The sequence below is a fragment of the Ascaphus truei genome, chromosome 19 (assembly GCF_040206685.1).
Source record: "Ascaphus truei isolate aAscTru1 chromosome 19, aAscTru1.hap1, whole genome shotgun sequence".
Classification (NCBI taxonomy): Eukaryota; Metazoa; Chordata; class Amphibia; order Anura; family Ascaphidae; genus Ascaphus; species Ascaphus truei.
In genome coordinates, this window is record NC_134501.1 from 3,666,667 (window position 1) to 3,680,397 (window position 13,731).

The 13,731-nt window shown below is 44.8% G+C and overlaps 1 protein-coding gene across 6 annotated transcripts in view; it reads left to right on the forward strand.

Moving 5' to 3' along the window:
- Positions 1 to 13,304, forward strand: part of ZNF536 (zinc finger protein 536) — a 422,190-nt gene extending 408,886 nt beyond the window's left edge. For 4 of the 6 annotated variants that reach the window (XM_075576319.1, XM_075576320.1, XM_075576318.1 and 1 more), the window contains one exon: positions 9,647 to 13,303. In XM_075576319.1, coding sequence (XP_075432434.1) covers positions 9,647 to 9,882 — 236 coding nt within the window. In that variant the 3' untranslated portion in view covers positions 9,883 to 13,303. Of the gene's footprint in view, positions 1 to 9,646 lie in introns of all 6 variants that reach the window. The other 2 variants (XM_075576322.1, XM_075576323.1) reach the window with 2 other exon arrangements.
- Positions 13,305 to 13,731: the final 427 nt, after the last annotated feature.

Consider the following 13,731-nt stretch of genomic DNA (forward strand, 5'->3'; position numbering starts at 1 on the left):
GGGTGAAGGATGTCCCAAGGATGTCCCATTTGTAGCTGCACAGGACCTGGAATAGATGCAGTCGGAGGATATCACTTTGCAGACGCCCTTAGCATGCAAAGGATTAACCCATCGCTGTGCTTTTGCCGTTCTCAGGGAGTCACAAGTTTGCCACCGACCCACCACGTCTCACCACAACCCCGTGATCGCATTATCAGGGGGGCGTTGTGATCCTGAAAGTCCGGGGGCTCTCCGTGGTGCTGCTGTACTTCTGAATGCGAAACAGTGAAAGGGGCACGATATCCTTGTATAAGGAACGATGGCGCACAAGCGGAAATAATGAAACAAAGTAATCCTACCATGTTTCTTCTGCAGTAGTCGGGGGCTGCCCATTTGTTTTGGTTTATGTGACTGCAGTGAAATAAAGGGATTAGGCTGAAATGATAGCATGCCTCATTGCGCTGGTTCCAGACATCTGTCATTTCCTCAGCCGTCCATTCTGGATCCCGCCAGGAAGAAAGCAAACTCTGACACCTTTCCGCTTAGAGAACCCTTTTTTCCTGGGGTAAAGGGAAAGCAGAGGAACATTTTCTTTATGACTTAATAAGAAAAATGTATCCGTTCTGGCATCATTAAGAGTATGTCCCACATAAGCATACAGCTGCCTGTAAATGAGAGCCATTTGGACCGGTTCCGACTTCAATAAGTGAGCCAGTTGAAGTCTCAGACTACTGCAGCTCGGAATGAATGAGGACCATTTAGCTTCATGCTGTCAGATGGGCCATCAACACATTGCTTTGGCAGTGAAAGTGTTAAAGAAGCGATACTTTACCCGAGTGGGACTTCATAGAGTCTATGCTTCGTAGAGTCTCCAGTTACATTTACAGGGTCATTTTACATATACATAGTTGCTTTTGTGCATGATAAGTAGGAGGCAGTAAGGCTACACTTTGAAAATAAATAGTGCAGATCTGATGTTAATAGTACAGTATTCCTAAAGGCCAACCTTCAGGGCCGGATGGGGTTTTTGTGGGGCTTGGTGCAGTGGGGTTTTGCCAGGGGCCTCTTACCTTCTCCAGAGCGACATCTCTTCCTCGTGCTTCGCGTTGTTATGGTGACATGTTGTCACATGATAGCAGGAGGAGATGCTGGCCCCAGAGAGAAGCTAGGAGGCGCTTACAGAGGCCCCGCGCCCTCCCTGGCAGTCAGTTTAAGCGTTGTTGGGAAGAGAGCGGGGCCTCCGTAAGCGCGGGGCTCGGTGCAATGGCACCGCCATCATGCCGGCCTTGCCAACCTTGTTCCATTTTCCCACATGCCGTTTTGGAGACTGAGAAGACGTGTGTGTACGGTCCCAGGTTATCCAACTCCATGCGTTCAGGGAAATAGAGTCGGTTAGCGAAACCCATGTTCCCGGAGGATCAATTTTATAAATTGAGGTTATGTTCCTGACCAAGGCCAAGAAGGCCTTTTTAACACAAAATTACCCACAATATTGTACTCAAGCAATAATATGTGCAGTACATACAGTAATTATTTATGATGTGTACAAGTGTTTTTAAGAAATATAATTAGAAGCTTGCAGTACTGTACAGTACACAAGCCATAGTACTATACAAAATAATATTTGTGTCATGTCGGATAAGGTGTTTTGACGTCGGAAAACTGCCCATTGGTGTATATTATAACGTGTCGGATATGCTGTTCACTGCAAGGGCTGCCTGCACTTCTATCTACAAGTGTGCAAAACTGTATTCCCCCCCCCAAATATCGCCAGACCGTGAGTGAAACATGGCGTGTCTCGGCATTCAGCGAATCTACAGAATTTCACAAGCCAGTCTAGGGATTTTTTTGAGATTCACGCAAATTAGCGTAATAAATGAAATTACTACGCTTATTGACCTAATGCTTTGCAAATTTTCTGCGAACACTGACAGACGCTGATTTTTCCGCGACTAAAAAAGGGCCAAATTTTACACGGTTTGCAACCTCCTGAGAGAGATTTGCGCCTCTCTAGTTCTGCGGTACGTGTATCATGCCTATTAAATCTTCCTTTCGGCTATTTTTTTGTAATATATAGTCGCCCTAAACATACCTCGGGGGGAATAATGTTCTTGTTTTTCCCCATCATCAATACAGTTGAATAATTGTTGATTATGCAGTAACTTCTATTCACTTAAATATATACGAGTGTGTATAAAATGATCAAATATTCTACCAGTCGTACTCGGCAGAACTATGGTCTGCGGTCTCATGTCGTAACAACCAGTACTTTCATATTTATCTTGTAAAAGTTACAACACAATTTAGTAACAAAGGAGGGAGAGGGCGTACAGTATGACACCTTTTATAGGAGCAACACCACAATTTAGGGAGGGTGTTGTATGAATCAATGTCATCTAGCTGCAAAATGTGAAAATAGTAAGATTAATAAAAAAAGCATTAGATTAATCACAGAAAAGCAATATGATTTTTTTGTATATTGTAGGTCCTTCTTTTCGCCCATACTTTGCAGCCCAGAGACATTGTTAAAGACCCTATTATTATATAGGGATTTGTCACAAGTGATATTTCCTTTAATAAAAGATCCCTGATGAGTGGGGGGCAGCGATTTTCCTGCCTCATGTATCTAATTTCCATTGTCTGATTGTACTAAATATTAATTCCTCGTTGCCAGAAATATTGCATGGCGCGGTTTCGTTGCAATTTTCCTTTAATAAGTAGAACCGCGTCGTTTTATTGAGGTCTCGAGGGACCACGTTCTCAGTCATTATAGGATTTCATATAAGTTACATCATTACTGACCATGAATAATTTGGCAATGAAACAAATGGAGCATGGTGGAATTACTCACAAGGAATGTACTTATTTAGGGCCCTGGGGTTAAGTTGCAGTAGAGGGGGATGGAATACAGGGGGAGGCAAGGCAGAAACTAAGTGGAAATATGATTATGGTTCCTGAATCACAGAGGCTCATCTAGGACAGATCTACATGACCCAGCGATATCCCAGATATAAGGGAGGTGGGCTGCTCTAATATGTAACCTGGGGTCGTTTATTGAACCCCTTGGGTGCTCCAAGACGGAGCCGTGTGGTTTGGCCACGTCAGGGGCCCCCAAGATGTAGTAGCCACATCGTGGGCTTTTTGCTTGTTTTGTAGCAGAGATGCCTACAGTAGCGCTGGGCGCCATCTGTCCTCATCACGTGACCGCGATGTGCAAGTGGAGCTGTGGCCTTGGCCCAGGGGTGGCCAACTCCAGTTCTCATGGGCCACCAACAGGCCAGGTTTTCAGGATATCACTGCTTCAGCACAGGTGGCTCAATCAGTGGCTCAATTGAATGAGCCACCTGTGCTGAAGCAGGGATATCCTGAAAATCTGACCTGTTGGAGACCCTTGAGGACTGGAGTTGCATCCCTGCTGTGGCTCCTCTAGCACTCAAAGGGTTAATAGAAGAGCAATGTTTGGTGATCTGAACACGTTCTTATTCCTGTCTCTAGCTTCCCCTGAGCTTTACTACAAACCAGGACAGGTTAGGACAGGTCAGCGTTAGCCCCTGTCCTCTTCAATGGATGCAAAATATTTCCTGATATCCCAACACTTTTGAGAAGCAGATTTTTCAGATAAGTGTATATATATGTAACAGGTGTTCCCCCGCCCTCTGGGAGATGTCACTGTTACCTGTACTCTCGCTGTGCTGTACCTGTCTATATGTATGTAACAGGTGTTCCCCCGCCCTCTGGGAGATGTCACTGTTACCTGTACTCTCGCTGTGCTGTACCTGTCTATATGTATGTAACAGGTGTTCCCCCGCCCTCTGTGAGATGTCACTGTTACCTGTACTCTCGCGGTGCTGTACCTGTGTATATGTATGTAACAGGTGTTCCCCCGCCCTCTGTGAGATGTCACTGTTACCTGTACTCTCGCTGTGCTGTACCTGTGTATATGTATGTAACAGGTGTTCCCCCGCCCTCTGTGAGATGTCACTGTTACCTGTACTCTCGCGGTGCTGTACCTGTGTATATGTATGTAACAGGTGTTCCCCCGCCCTCTGGGAGATGTCACTGTTACCTGTACTCTCGCGGTGCTGTACCTGTGTATATGTATGTAACAGGTGTTCCCCCGCCCTCTGGGAGATGTCCCTGTTACCTGCACTCTCGCTGTGCTGTACCTGTGTATATGTATGTAACAGGTGTTCCCCCGCCCTCTGGGAGATGTCACTGTTACCTGCACTCTCGCTGTGCTGTACCTGTGTATATGTATGTAACAGGTGTTCCCCCGCCCTCTGGGAGATGTCCCTGTTACCTGCACTCTCGTTGTGCTGTACCTGTGTATATGTATGTAACAGGTGTTCCCCCGCCCTCTGGGAGATGTCCCTGTTACCTGTACTCTCGCTGTGCTGTACCTGTGTATATGTATGTAACAGGTGTTCCCCCGCCCTCTGTGAGATGTCCCTGTTACCTGTACTCTCGCTGTGCTGTACCTGTGTATATGTATGTAACAGGTGTTCCCCCGCCCTCTGTGAGATGTCCCTGTTACCTGTACTCTCGCTGTGCTGTACCTGTGTATATGTATGTAACAGGTGTTCCCCCGCCCTCTGTGAGATGTCACTGTTACCTGTACTCTCGCTGTGCTGTACCTGTGTATATGTATGTAACAGGTGTTCCCCCGCCCTCTGGGAGATGTCACTGTTACCTGTACTCTCGCTGTGCTGTACCTGTGTATATGTATGTAACAGGTGTTCCCCCGCCCTCTGGATTGTGCTGTACCTCTCATTGTGCTGTAGCTGTGAGGCTTACAGGATTGCTGAGTGTCCACCGATGGTATTGGGGAAAACAGGACAGGCTTTCAGGTAATAGAGCTCTCATCTCGTTCTGGGTGCAGCACCTCCATTCCCCACAGGCCCCAGCAGAGCGTGGTGGAGTCCCTGCAGGAAAGAACATCTTGCACTCCCCCTGATAACCTGCAGTCACAGGCAGGAGCATAAAAACTGCAACTGGTCAATCAACAATCAACAATGCATTTCCTCTGGTCCCTGGAATCAGCCCCCAGGGCTTGAGGCCCCAATGGTCTATCCTTTGCACCCCTACTCCGTGGTGGAGTAAGGGGTGACAGCTCCCACTCCCCTGTGGGAGGGGATAGAACAACGACCCAGTCCCTTGAGGGGAGAGGGGAGAACTCACTAACTGCCCACTCCCTACTGTTACCAGGGGCGGGGCTTCAGGTTTCAGCCCCGTGTGGGCGGCACCTAGGCCTCAGGCCACCCCCCCCCTGTCACTCAAGGGAGCCGCTTACTACAGCAGGGCGTAGATTTAACCCTAACACTGCCTGCACTGGTACAGGGCCTATGTGTTAGGCAGGGCAGATTAGTAGCCAAGGGGATACATGGCTACATATAGTTGCACATTTGTGGTGCCTGTTACATTCTGCGTGGGTGAGGGGTTTATAAACATGATGAGTTGAAACAGGAGCTCAGAGGTAACACGCCTGCCCTGCAAGTGGGAGAATTTAGTGTAAATCCCAGTGTCAGGTCCTTGGACAAGTCACTCAATCTCTGTGCCCCAGGCGCCAAAATTAGATTGTAAGCTCTACGGGACAGGAACTCGGTTGTGCTTGAAAAATTCTGTGTACAGAACCGCGTAGACTGTCCATGCTAATTTAAAAAAATATTATAATCCAAGCAATGTGTTATATGCAAGCCGATATGTGCTAAGCCAGCGGTGCGCAAAGTGGGGGCGCGAGATTACCGGCGGGGGGCGCGGAGTTTACAAAGGCCCCGCGCGTTTCCCGAAGTCACTTACATTAAGTGCCGGGGGAGCTGCAGGGCCTCTGTAAACAATACTTTCCTTGATTCAGCCGTCATCTGGAGACGCGTCGCCATGGCAATGCGGCGTCAAATGATGCCGCGGGGTCATGTGACGTCACGTTGCCCAGACGCCGGGAATCAAGGTAAGGAGCAGGAGGGAGGGGGGCGCACGGAGAGGAGGACATCCGGCAGGTGGGCGCAGGGAATAAAGTTTGCGCCACCCTGTGCTAAGCAATATTATTCCATAAAATACCTCCAAGTGATTGGGCTGGACAGGGCCGCCAGCGGGGGGAGACAGCCGGGTGTCCCGGGCCCGGTGTCTGCGGCCCTGTGGCTGGAAGGCGTCTTCTGACACGGGGAACTTTCTTAGGAAGGAATAATACTTAGTGGATGTGGGCCCTTAATGCTTTCGGTAACAAGTCCGGCAGCAGTGACCATCAGCAGTGACCATCCGCAGTGACCGTCCGCGGTGACCGTCCGCGGTGACCATCAGCAGTGACCATCAGCAGTGACCATCCGCAGTGACCATCAGCAGTGACCGTCCGCAGTGACCATCCGCAGTGACCGTCTGCAGTGACCATCAGCAGTGACCATCAGTTTTATACAACAGACATATCTATTTGAATAATCTTTAGTTTGAAACGTCTTGTAGTAATTTATTAAAAGCAGCAATCCTGATTTTTTTCCCTTCCATTTTTTTTATTTCGAGTTATAGATATGATCCACGGGGTCTCTGGAGATGAGCTGCGTTCATTTCCGCTCCGGGGACCCCCTGCTTCCCAAGATATTTACCTCTGTAGGGGGCGCCAGTATCTCCTGCTCAGGTTTAAATGTCCCGGTCACGCGGGCCAATAGGAAGGCACAAGGGATGACGCTTCGTATTGGCCCGCGTGACGCAAGACTTTTAAACGCCGCCATTTCAATAGCGCCACACAGCCCCATCGGAGCTGCTGCTGAGATACCAACACCCCCTACAGAGGTAAGTGTCTCGGGAAGTAGGGTGTCCCCGGAAATGGACAAACCCCCTGCAGGAATCCTATAAAAACAAATGTAAAAAGTGTCACCATGTTCTGCTGTTTTAAAGCACATTTTAAAATAATAAAAAAACTGCATTTTATTTGGGCTACGGTCTAACCCCCATCTAGCCATTGAGATTGTGGGATCTGCGGAAGTTTAATAACCAGTGGTTAAAAAGTAGTGGTACTGTGACCGATAATAGAAAGATTTACAGTACTTTAACACAAAGCTCTGCATTTTAGAAAGATTTACGCAATATGTAAGCTGTAAAATTATTAAAGGAGGGGGCTTGTCTAACAGTATTAAAGGAGGGGGCTTGTCTAACAGAATTAAAGGAGGGGGGTTGCAGATGTCATGGATTTAAAGTTTGCAAATTGAAAAATAGTGGTACCCTGAGTGTGAAAAACACACCTCCTGCTACCATTATATTTCAGCCACTAATAAGCTTGTAATAGTGAACTGAATTACAAGTAACTTCCAACACGTGTTTGTATTAATGTATTTAAAAGAGAAGTTTGGCAGAAGAACATGAAGTTGAATACAATAGTATTTTTACAAATCGTATGTTCGTTAAGGCGATGTAACTCTCAGGTAAATGGTAAAATGTTCCTTTTCACCGAACCATTCCTGGAGGATGAATCCCCGATGTTGGGCACTTTTGGGGTTACATTTCATTGTTATGCAAAATGTTGCAGGAATTAGAATTGAAGATCTTAGGAATGAAACGTGAAAAAACGGTGCCACGACTGCTTTAGGGTTCCGCTTCCTATCTTCAGAACGTGCTCGGTTTGAGATGATGAGTGCTCGCATAAATCATATTATTTATGCCAATATAAATTTAATTAACGCAATCTAAATGGCTGTCACCATAAACGTGTTTTCAAAACACACTGAGCTAAAGAACCGTTTTGCCACCACAAATAGTGTCACGTTAAGAATACAATGTGACATGATGCCTTACAAATCAACATGTCAGAAGGTAATTAACTTTAAAAACTTTCAATTAACAAGACAGCTGTTGGGAAAAGCTCAGCATTTAGGAGTCTAAAAATGTATAGGCGTTCCTACTCCCAGGTCTGAGGGTGCACAGCACGTACACTTCTGTAGCTACAGTTACGACCTTAACAGATGTACTCAGACCCTATATATAGTAAATAGTCAAATCTAGCCGTTTGGTTCCTTAGATCAGGGGTGCTCAACTCCAGTCCTCAAGACCCCCCCCCCCCCCCGTTTTCCCCCAATAGGTCAGGCTTTCAGGGTATTCCAGCTTCTGCACAGGGGGCTCAATCAGTCTCTGCTTCAGCACAGGGGACTCAATCACTAGCTCATTCTATTCAGAATCAGGAAGCATTTTTACATTATTTCCCCACATTTCCATAACCACGTCTCCGTTCAGACAAACGGCCGGTATTATTGCGCTTCGTATTATCGCGCTTCGTATTATCGCGCCTTGGGAGAGAGCAGGGCTGTTGCTAGGGTGCTGGGCAGCTCCTCTATCCTGATTGGCTGCTCCGGGTAATGCAGTCAATCAGGAGGAGGAGTCTGAGGGTGGGGCCAAGGAGAGGAGGAAACAGCATGGAGAGGGGAGGTGCATGCGTGCCTCGAGCGCATTGCACCTTTCACCACTGTGCCCGGTATTTTTGGGAAATCCCACTGGCACCCCTATATGCGGGCAAATAAAGGGGAGAAGAGCAGAACATTAAATCATAACAGACGGCAAAGGAAGACTTTGCCCTAAATAGCTTACAATATCAGACAGTAAAACATGTTACAGTATAACTCAGGGGTTGGCAACTCCCGTCCTCAAGGGCCACCAGCAGGTCGGGTTTTCAGGATATCCCTGCTTCAGCACAGGTGGCTCAATCATTGTCTCAGACTTCGACAGAGCCACCGCTTGAGCCACCTGTGCTGAAGCAGGGATATCCTTAAAACCTGACCTGTTGGTGGCCCTTGAGGACTGGAGTTGGGCCATTCCTGGTATAACTTAATATGCCGGTATATATTTCCAGTTGTGCAAAGCCTGCTTCATAGTGACACCCAGCCCAATATTGGGTCCCAGCACAGTAACAGTTATTAACTTTACATTCTGCTTCTAAGAATATCAACTCGGGTAAACATCATTATATCAGGACGGGCCATTATATTGTGGTCGGTCACTGCAGATTTGAGGGCACTAGTAATGGTTACAATAAAGAACATGCATTGATTGCTTCTTCTTTCTTTTCCCCGGTTATAAAGTATTTCTATAGGAAAGATCCGTGGGAGGGAGCAGAACGGTGTACAGATAAGGCACAGCATGTGCAAATTAAAGAGCAGGGGATATGACTTCAGCCCAGTAGCCGCTGTGGCATTAGAGGAGCTTGCCAAGTTGAATGTTTGCCTTTTTTATAACATGGGGGAGGGGGGAAGCAGGGGTTCTCCGAGGTTGACGCTCGTTAATATCAGCGCCCGGGACCCCATGGTTCTTGAGATACTGACAGGGGTAGGTACTGTACTTCCTGGTTGTTTAATTTCCCCTGTGTCACGTGGGCCAATATGAAGCCGCAACAGATGACGGTAAATTTAAAACCTCCATTTTGTTTCCCCATGGAGGGGAGGAACCAGCGGCACTTTCCGCCGATATGTATCTCGGGAACCAGGAAGTCCCCAGAGCTGAAATGAACACGGTTCAGCTCCGGAGACCTCCTGCTGCCCCCTCTCCCATGTTAAAAATAGAAGGGTGAAGACGAATTCTGTAGGGGGGTAACTTTAAGATGAAATGTTATAATTAAATTGTGTTTATTTGCTAAATATTCTGTGCTCAACCTGTAACCAACTGAAAACTAACTGACTTTCTGTTTGTCACACAGGTCAAAGACCTTTCCAGTGCAGATATTGCCCATACAGTGCCTCTCAGAAGGGAAATTTGAAGACCCATGTACTCTGTGTCCATCGCATGCCTTTTGACAACAGCCAGTATCCAGATCGTAGGTTCAAGCGCTCCCGCGTTGACTCTGAGACTTCTGGGAATTCAGAAGAACTTCCACCTGTCAAACTTGGGAGCTCAGCGCAGCTAACAGCGGAGGGCAGCAACGCCCAAGAGTAGCCCCGCGGCACAAACCAATCTGTATATTGCAATATTCATTTCCACCGGTTTTAGATACTCATTTAAAGAAGGATTTGCTAACTGCATTCGGAGCGAAAGGATTCCGCGCCAATTCTGAATAGTGTACAGGAGACTTTGAATGTTAAAACATATGAACCCTAACCCCCCTAAAATGGCTGCTGAACTGTTACCTGGCAACAAGTACTTCCAAAACAATAAACGTGGGCTAATAAAGTGTATTTAAAATGTGAGGAGGTCAGTACTTTCAGACTTTGAAGTGTTCTTTGTCCAACACAAATGCTTTTATCAGAAAAATGATACTATCTAAATGATTTAACGTTGCCTTGAAGATAAAGGGGCTGTGTTTTCATTGTTGAAAACACCTTTATAATTTGACACCAGCGGCTGTCATTTGCCGAGCATAGTAATGAGTGGAGTTGGTCGGCTGCCACGGTGCCAGTCTGGCTGGAGCTGTCACTGCAGAGAAAATCAATGGAAGTGGTGTTATAACAGCACTATAGGAGAAATGGAGCTGGACGGGCCGCGAGCTGGGGTCAGTTCTGACCTACAGCATATTGAATCCGATATTCCATTTTCTGTGTCTTTCCTTCACATGCAGCCAAACAAATCAATGGATAGAAGGAATCTGCAGAACTATATGCAGTGCAGAATTGTCTTTTTATTATTATTATTATTATTTTTCCAGATCAATGTGCAGTATTGAGGGAAATGCTTTTATTACTTGTGTTACTTTGATGCAGTAGGATGTTCTGAGCGACAGAGGTACAATATAGTATTGTTTAAGGAAACTACTCAGCCTTGTCAGTAGGAGGCGCTAGTAAGAAAAAAATATTGTACAGACAGTAAAGATATTTTTTTCCTGTTACTTGAATGAAGGATCCCACAGCCCAGACCGTTTCTTCCTTTGTTAATTTTTGTATGTGTTACAGACATGGTGCAGGAATTATTGAGAATAAAGCTCTTTAGAAGTAGCTGAACTGAATATATTAAATCAAACACATCCTGCTCTCTGTCTCTAATAAATAAAAAAAGTGTTTTAGCTAATATTTTTTGTTTTTGTAAGACAAATGTGTTCTATATTTTTGCAGATTTTAGCTTTTCTACTGATTGGATCCCCCAAATTGTTACGTTCTTCCCTGCATAGGAAGCTTTCAAGACACCTAAATGACACAGCTTAATTACAAACATATAAAATGAACGTAATCAAAGCATATGGCTAATAGTATCAACGTTTATCCCTCAGATAGTTTAAACGGGATACAAATTTAGCCTTCCAATGTACCTCCTTTGATTAAAAGCAAACGCCCTGCTTTTTATAGGGGTGACTGAGAGGTGGGAACTTCTTCTAAACCAACATCATCCTGACTCAGAAAGACACGTCGATATTTCTTCGGTAGGCTGGGCGCACAGTGTAACCCCACAGCCTTAACCTTCAGCTCGGCCTACAGCAGTTTGCAAACGTACTAAACTGCAATCAGTGTAAATACAATTCGTAGCTCTGCCCTGAGACTGGAAATACATCTCAGGCAATGAAGGGACACGGTCTGCATAAACTGCCTGCAAAGGAGGAGAACTAAGTGACTAAGTTTCCAAGAGGTCGCAATGTTAGGGACCCGCTTGGCATAGAGCAAGCTGCTTTCTTGTTTTAACTTTTTTTCTTTTTCTAGTATAGTTCTCACTGCCTTACTTAAAATCGAGTCGTTAAACTAAATGCAAATGTTTCTACGATCCTCCGACGGAGAGAAAAAACAAACAAAAAAGGATTGAAATATTATTGAAAACGTTCTGACTGTAGTACGCTTTAGAATTTGAACTGCGCTGCTGTGTTTGGTGACTGTCAGTCGCTCGCTTCTGTGTTTTTACGCCGCCTTCAATATCTTAGCAAAAAAAAAAAAAAAACGGAAACGAAAAGCGAACAAAAAAAAACAAAAAACATTCCATTTCTTGCACTTTTGAGCTCTTCAGTATTCTTTTTTTGTGTCTTCTGAGCATTTGCAGATACGACAGGCAATAATTCTGTTTGTGACACTGGAAACATCCCCCGTTCCTCGTGATGTGTGTGTTGATGCCATTTGGTCCGGTGCTACTGTCTCTGTTTCCCCCTCTGACATCCACCTTTTTTCCAGGACATGTGTAACTTGTAATACCAACAAGTGACATCAGCAGCGATGCATTGTCTGTTTGTGAATATCATCATGCTTCTCATATCTAAACATGTCAAGCCTTTTTCTATGTAACTTCTGTAGTCTGTGATACTGGTCATAATACTGTCTACATTCCTACATAAAGACAAAAAAAACCCATCTTGGAGGAAATCTGAGATAATAGAGTAGAGGATTTTGTTGCTATGCTTGTAACAAGTAGAGAACTTTGTATTTAAAGTTTATTCTTGGTCATTATTTATTATTATAATACATCCGTTGACAGAACTTTATTCTGGTATAGAAGTATTAAAAATTGTTTTTTTTCCAGCAATGACTGTTTTCTTCCTGCTGTTAGAATAAAAATGTCTTTGAAGCAGTAAAGTTTTATCCAGTGTTTTACGCAATAAAACCTCTACCTCTTAAAGAGAAGTTTTCCTACTTCCTTATAATTATTAGGAGAAACATTATTATTATTATTATTATTTTTATTATTTTTGCAGCTTTGTCAGATGTCAAACAAATTTAATGTAAGTAATTTCACAGTTGTTGGACAGCTTCTGTAATGTAATAAGCGTTATGTGAAATCCGGTACCAAGCTACGCAAATCTACATATCCAAACTGTCTATATACCTATCAATACATACAAATAGGTATATTATTGTGCTTAATTAAATGACTGTGAAAAAGTATCTTAGCATGTGTAATTGTTTTATATGAAGATAATGATGTACTAAAGAAAAATAGGGTCTACTGAGAATTCTCACACTGATTTGGAAATTGTATTAAACGCTATATTGTACACAGTTGTGTTTTCATATAAAATATGTAGGTTTTATATTTGTCTCTAGCACATTGTGGGGGTTTCTTGTTTAACGTACAAGGAAATGAACTACATTTGGGAAAAAACGCGTAACGTGCGAGAAGCGTTTTATTTGCCTTGTTTATGTATGTGGTTTCATTGCTCTTACTACCTGGAGACAATGAATGAAAGAATCGGACTTTTGACTTGAGAAACCTTCATGTATATGCTTGATGGTTCAGTCCAGTAAACACTGGCCCAGTTCTCGCTTGGGTCTTCGACTTTATATGGCTAAGCCTGGCAACTGATGAAAGGCATTTCTCGAAGATAACCTCAATGCGTTGCTGGTACAGTAACTGGCTGCAGGGCGGCGCAAACTACTGGGCAAAAGATCCTAGCCCAACAATGCAAAGTATCAACTTGTTGCATCAAATGTAGGAGACTTGATAAAGAAGTTTGCCATGTTTGATGCAGATCTGTTTCTCAGGGAGTGCTTCCCTCGGGATGGAAATACTGTAAATAAAAATATAGGATAAGTATCTTTTGTCTAAATTTAGCATTGGTTGAACTTGATGGACATATGGGTTTTTTCAACCTGATCTACTATGTAATATGGCGTTTCATACTGAATGTTTCTGCAGCAGGTAAGTGGTATAATGACAGGCAAAGAAAACGTGCCCTGTAACTTTTCCTATTGTCCCCTGTCTCCACCACTCCCCATATCACACGCAGGTACACACAGCGCAAAGTACTGTACAGTAGCTTGATGCAGGGGCGGATTGGAGACAGATGTCGACCCTCCTCCCACAACGCTGCGTCACGACGTCGCCTTATCATGGTGACGCATCGCCAGGTGATGTCACAATGTCATGGCAATGTGTCAC